General features: G+C 37.9%; 2 protein-coding genes across 2 annotated transcripts; both read left to right on the top strand.

The window, feature by feature from the left end:
* The first annotated feature begins 224 nt into the window (after positions 1-224).
* LOC306867359 (kininogen-like) lies at positions 225-3,995 on the top strand. The gene is made up of 7 exons (XM_079412969.1): positions 225-505; positions 1,154-1,270; positions 1,758-1,830; positions 2,680-2,852; positions 3,100-3,210; positions 3,361-3,453; positions 3,562-3,995. The coding sequence occupies exons 1-7, from the start codon at positions 308-310 to the stop codon at positions 3,799-3,801; spliced, it is 1,005 nt and encodes a 334-aa protein (XP_079269095.1). The 5' UTR covers positions 225-307; the 3' UTR covers positions 3,802-3,995.
* A 153-nt stretch (positions 3,996-4,148) lies between these two features.
* LOC306867360 (cocaine- and amphetamine-regulated transcript protein-like) lies at positions 4,149-6,138 on the top strand. The gene is made up of 3 exons (XM_079412970.1): positions 4,149-5,362; positions 5,432-5,515; positions 5,932-6,138. The coding sequence occupies exons 1-3, from the start codon at positions 5,234-5,236 to the stop codon at positions 6,037-6,039; spliced, it is 321 nt and encodes a 106-aa protein (XP_079269096.1). The 5' UTR covers positions 4,149-5,233; the 3' UTR covers positions 6,040-6,138.
* The last annotated feature ends 104 nt before the right edge of the window (positions 6,139-6,242 follow it).

Below are 6,242 nucleotides of genomic sequence, written 5' to 3'. Positions count from 1 at the left end.
TAAAATAAAATGTTAAAACTGTGATCTGATGTAAATTTGTGCACCATCATGTAAAGGTCTCAGTGAAGGTCCCTTATCAATGCTTTGGCGCGGTGATTCAGAGAACTGTGCGTGTTGTGGAGAGCATCTCAGACGAGTAAACATTTGCATTACATCTACTGAATACCATTGCACCATATTTGGACAGCTGGAGACACAGAATTGAGCTTTCTAGCAGTGAGTAAATCATTACAAAGGTGGACAGAGTCCAGCGTGGACACTTCTGAACCCTCTCACTCCAACACTGCTGGGTTTTCAGAAAAGCACAATGATGCGGGACAAGATCTTGATGATTTTTGCGCTAGCTTGGCTTTATTCTTCTGGAGGACGTGGACAAACTGACGATAAAATTCCGTGTGATGATAAACGTGTGGAGAATGTTGTGAATTTAACTCTTTCCACACATAATAAGATATTAACTGAAGGTGGTCAACTGGCTCTCTATGAAATCCTGGAGGCTACAAAGGTAGGATGTTGTTTTGCTCTTGGAGAAGTACAATATTTCAGCTCTAAGCAACTCTAGCTTGTCTTGCTCTCTTAAAAATAAAGTTTTTTTATTCCACGAAGAACCTTTAACATCCATGCAACCTTATCAATGCACAAAAGGTTCTTTAGATTGTTGAAATGTTCTTCATGCTTGGAAAAAAATGGTTCTTTTAAGAACTGTTCACTGAAAGGTTCTTTTGGGAAACAAAAATGGTTCTTCTGTGGCATCACTGCGAAATCCCCTTTTGAAACCTTTATTTTTAAGAGTGTACCAACGCGATAGAAGAGCCATTTTTCCACCACACTCCTAAAATTAAAGGTTTCGAAAGGGTGTTTTTGCAGTGATGCCATAGAAGAACCATTTTTGGTTCCCAAAAGAACTGTTCAGTGAACAGTTCCTAAAAGAACCATTTTAGAAGAACCTTTTTGACTATAAAGAACCTTTTCTGCATTTGAAAGGTTCCATGGATGTTTAAGGTTCTTTATAGAACCATTGATGCCAATAAAGAACCTTTATTTTTAAGAGTGTAGTAAGAAACTTTAGTGGTTCCATTGATGTTAAAAACCACCAATGCCAATTAAGAACCTTCACTGTAAAGAGTGTAGCATAATACAGTAATTTTCACAGGTTCAGAATGAATCGGGGGAAGTTGTGTTTGTACGGTTCACAAGCAGAGAGACAGATTGTCCTGCAGGAGGAGACAAGGTTTGGCATGAATGTGACTATCTGCAAGAAGTGGATAAGGTAAGAGCTTATGAAGTTATCTACATTCATTATTGCCAAACAAACCCTCGCATTTAGAAACAATACTAACCTGGTGCAACAGTCAATTATATCAGTCATACAGATTAGCGTAAATTATACATATATGTTTCCAAACACAATCAAATACTTTTAAAAGTAATGCATTACAATATTGCGTTACTCCATAGAAAGTAACTAATTGTGTTACGCAGTTACTTTTTATGCATTATGTAACTTTTGAATTACTTATCACATGAGCGGGGCTTGCTTATTTGTTTTGTTTTTATAACAAAAACTAAAAACTAAAGTTATATTTTTGTCAACTGTAAAGGCCCTTCTAAAGAAAATGCCTCTTCTTGAAAAAGTAATCTGATTACATAATATGCGTTACTTGTAATGCGTTACCCCCAGCACTGGCAATTAGTCCCTAACAGCAGGCTTTGGCCATGATTATAGTACTGTACATCTATATTTTGTGCTTCCTCAGGCACTCGTAATCTGTCACGCGAAAGTCCAGTTTGAAGAAGCAGGTCAAGAGTTACTGTTTCATGACTGTACAGGTATGTTGCATATTGTGTTATGACTGTAATAACTGCAATTTAATCCCTTTCTTTCTTTACAGTTATAGGTTCACACAGTCATTTTTCCGTATTAAACGTTTTATAGTACTTTTCTGCTCTAGAAATGCAAACTGTAGTAACTACAAAATAAATTGTCCCGTGACAGACAAGATTCAGAATCCCTCAAATTCAGGAAAGGTTTCTTGAAAATAGATCACAACTGAAACCCTTTTTTTTCAGGTCTAGTATTGGCGTAATTACTGTGCTTTGCCTTTGCAGGGCTTTTGCGGCAAATTTAATCAAATCATGTATATTCACATGAGATAATGACTCCAGTCGTATCAGACAATTCATAATTCTCAACAGCAGATACAAACTGTACACTCGTGTTAAGATTACGGACGATATAGCAAATCTCAACTGCCTGCGTGTATCGTCGCAAATTGAACCCCTGATGTCACATGGATTATTTTAACAATGTCCTTGCTACATTTCTGTGCCTTGATCGTGGTAATATCCTTGCTGTCTATAGAGGGTCAGAGAGCTCTCAGATTCCATCAAAAATATCTTAATTTGTGTTCTGAAGATGAACGAAGGTCTTATGGGTTTGGAATGACATGAGGGTGAGTAATTAATGACAGAATTTTCATTTTTGGGTGAACTATCCCTTTAAATGTGGGATTTCCAACACTGACTACTCTGATTGGTTGGATCTTCCTTTTGAAATGTGCGTAGTATTGCAATTTGTCGATTAAACTTTTTTTTTTAAAATGTTGTAAGCTGAAATATGGCATCTATTAAAGCATATATCACATTTTACTCACTCTCTTTCCTAAACTTTCTCGACAGCTGAGCCAGCTGCTACCTCTAAAGTCGCCGCGTGTCTGGGCTGCCCTGAAAAGATCGATATATATCATGAAGAACTGAGAGGACCGCTCATTCATTCTTTGTCGAAAGCCAATGCCGTGGTCAATCACAAGCATTTCTACATCTTTAAGGACTTGACATGTGCAACAAAACAGGTTCTCGTATCGCTCAGCTGTTTGATTCCCATGGAATGTGTTCACTGATAAGACCAATGGCCTAAATGCAATATAAAGTGACATGATAGAGTTGTCTTCCAAATACACAAATATAAATGTGAAATCACCTCATTAGACAATCCATTGGACTGTTTTTGTCAGATTGGGCTGTTGGCTGCAGTTGGTTCAGCTCAAGATCATCAAGGTTAATGTTGTGCTGTTGTGGGACTTTTCTCTGTGTGTGTAGGTGGTTGCTGGATTCAGGTATAAATTGCAGTTTTTGATTGAGAAGAGCAACTGCACCAGGGCAGAATTCAAAGTGGTCACTGAGGAGTGCCACCCAATGCAGGAAAAAACGGTACCATCCAATGCTAGTGTAATTTAATATTGATTAATTTAGTCTGAGATAGAACAATAATAAGTTGTTCTTTGTCTGATAAAATGTTGAAATTATTTATCAGATTTAAGGAATGTGTACTTGTAGCCTCTCACATAAGTTGTTGTTTAGGAGGTTTTGCAGTGTAACTCTACTGTGGATGTGGCTCCATGGAGGCACGAGGGCCCAGAAGTGCACGTTGAATGTGAGGCAGGGGCTATTAAGGTGAGCCAACCCATCCATCATTTATTTTTATTAAACAATATAGATCATTTTCACAGCATTGCGATAGATTTTCAATAAACCCATTCATGCCCAACGTCTTGTTTTCAGTCTGTCACAAAATTTAAACGGCCACCAGGCTGGTCTCCTCTTAGGATCATGCCTCAAAGGACAAACGTCAATGATAGCATCAGCACAACCCAACGCACACCGCTCAACTGTCCTACCAAACCCTGGAAAGAGTTCAAGCCGGTCATTGCCAGCATCGCTCCTCCAAACTCTACAGAGTCTTCACAGCCGGACACGACCGCAGCGGGCTCTGCATTAAATGACCAGGATCTGATAAGCTGAGGAGCCTGTGTGTGTGTTTAAATGGATGCCTAAAACAAAAAAAGGAAGAAGAATAAAAGGAAATTTAACTATCATTCTTATAATGTGTTTCTGACGTTTTGCATAAAGTATTAGTATGCATTTATTTGTGGATTCTACAATAATTCACAGTACACTGTCTCATATTTCACAATAAAGACCAAGATCCAAATCTGCTGAATTGTGTTGAACGTCTCTATAACATAGCCTATAAGGAAGACTTGGCCCTCTTGTGTTCGAGACGTAAACTGCGAGTTAAAGAGCGATCTGTGACTAATAAGGTGACTGTAATAGTTCATGTTTCAATATGAATCATAGCTACCTTTTTGCCCTCTTATTGTGACCGCACTTTTCGCGGTTCTCACGGTTTTGCTAATTAGGCTACGTGAGGTGAGAAGAGTTTAGTGGTTTCAGGCGATCATATTAGGGAAATATCACGAATGATATTAAAACAAAAAGAAAAGGCGTCAGCTAAATAACTAATTAGGCTAGCTATCTACCAACCAACCAACTGACTTACTAACTAACAAATAAATAAATAAATAAGTGACTATTTGTAGGCATGCAATGTTAATGCAATGTTTTTTGAGCAAGTGTCTTCAACTGTTGTTATTACTACAATTCCTTTAATTGTCTTTATATATATATATATATATATACAGTTAAAATGCTGACATTCGACATAACGATTGCTATCTTACCTGTCCATCTCTGGGTCCGTTTAAAATGCTTCACAGTCTCTTTGGCCATCTCAGAAAAAGATGTTCTAACAATAAATAATTCCAATAGATGCCTTTTTGAATGATCCATTGTGTAATGTTAGGGTTCATGACAAGTTGTCAGAATGAACACAACGGACTGTGTTGTGTGGACCTGAGTTTGTTGTGTCGTAAAAGCAAAGACAACCCGACAGCTCAAATTATAAATCATTTTATAAGCTCACCGTTGTGATTTGGGAGAGTTTTAGCGTTGTGACATCCTGCGTGTTTCATTTTCACTCCTAACCCATATGACACACAAAACCAAAATAGATTTGCAAAAAGAACTGGCCCCAGTCCCTTAAAATGGCCATTTCTTGTCATAGATGTTCCGGTAATTAAATGATCTTCTCCGGAAATAAAAATGGTTGTCAAAGATGAGGTTAGATGTACATCAGTGGCTTGATGTTTGAGGTTCATGGGTCAGACGTATGAATCATCATGCTGACGTCCTCAGATGGACGGAGCTAGCGTTTAGTTTGCATTGCCTTCGGAGGTGCTATGGAGTCATGACATCCCATGTTGATGCATTTAGAACGGATTTGTGTCATTGCACAGAGAGCTTATAAACGGTTGAGATGGTCCTCCTTCTGTTACTTGAGAAGAGCCGATCACAATAGACGTCTGTCTCAAATCAAGCCCTGTTTCCAGCCACAATGGTTAGTGATCGGATCTTTCTTCTAACCATGACCTGCTCCATCTTAATGCTACTAGTTAGCTGTGATGATGTTCTAGAGATCCGCTCGCTAGAAGATAACATGAAGTCTCAAGAGGAGAAAGAACTGGTGAGATAACGTTTGGAAGACTCTTTCTAAAAGTACAGCATTAACTGAGAAAATACCAATATCTTACAGATCGAGGCTCTTCAAGAAGTTCTTCAAAAACTGAGAAACAAACAGATTCCCACCGCAGAGAAGAAGTTTGGTTGGGTTCCCTCGGTAAGTCTGTTCAGCGGTCTTTGGTAATAGTTGACAGCGTAGCAAAATAAAATTCACCTATGTTCATTTAATAGTCTTATTAATGTATTAGAAACTGTGATTTCCATTTTTAGAAATGTGAGTGTAATACTGATTTCCAATATTAAAGAGGTAGTTCTCCCATAATTTACTCATGTTGTTTCAAAGCCATAAGTCTTTCATTCATTTTTAGCACGCAAATTTAGATATTTATCATTTTTGACTATCCGTTGAAAGTCTAGATACCCATGATGGGAATATATGAAAAAGTACGGCATGGAAAATAACCCAGTTTTTATACAAGGTGTTCCACAAATTGAGTTGTTCAAGTTGTATTCAATACTTAATTATATAATATGAACACCATAAAGTCTGAAACAATGCAATGGTGTATTTAGTGTGATGCAGGAGAGCAGTGTGCGGTTCGCAAGGGCGCTCGCTTCGGGAAGCTGTGCAGCTGTCCAAGAAGAACCACCTGCAGCTTCTCCATCCTCAAGTGTTTGTGAAAACATGCCTCATTCTGTCATTATCCAGCGTTTTAATGTACCTACAGATGATTGTTAGAGATCTTTGTTGTTTCCCATCAGTTGTAACATGTTTTATTAATGCACACATCAAATAAATGCATGCATTTTTGTATATATCTCTATTTTTTATTCAAAATCTGGTTGCTCTGAGAGAATAAAATAGCCTATTGTACAACTGTTCA

Source organism: Barbus barbus, assembly GCF_936440315.1.
Source record: "Barbus barbus genome assembly, chromosome: 49".
Taxonomy (NCBI): Eukaryota; Metazoa; Chordata; class Actinopteri; order Cypriniformes; family Cyprinidae; genus Barbus; species Barbus barbus.
Note: the sequence above shows the minus strand (reverse complement) of the source record. Positions and strands in the feature narration are given on the sequence as shown.

Bases quoted from the DNA above. Each gene is read 5' to 3' on its own strand.
- LOC306867359 (XM_079412969.1), top strand. From the start codon at position 308: ATGATGCGGGACAAGATCTTGATGATTTTTGCGCTAGCTTGGCTTTAT. The intron at 1,831-2,679 runs GTATGTTGCATA...CTTTCTCGACAG, and splicing joins ACTGTTTCATGACTGTACAG to CTGAGCCAGCTGCTACCTCT. The intron at 2,853-3,099 runs GTTCTCGTATCG...CTGTGTGTGTAG, and splicing joins TGACATGTGCAACAAAACAG to GTGGTTGCTGGATTCAGGTA.
- LOC306867360 (XM_079412970.1), top strand. From the start codon at position 5,234: ATGGTTAGTGATCGGATCTTTCTTCTAACCATGACCTGCTCCATCTTA. The intron at 5,363-5,431 runs GTGAGATAACGT...AATATCTTACAG, and splicing joins CTCAAGAGGAGAAAGAACTG to ATCGAGGCTCTTCAAGAAGT. The intron at 5,516-5,931 runs GTAAGTCTGTTC...TGGTGTATTTAG, and splicing joins AGTTTGGTTGGGTTCCCTCG to TGTGATGCAGGAGAGCAGTG.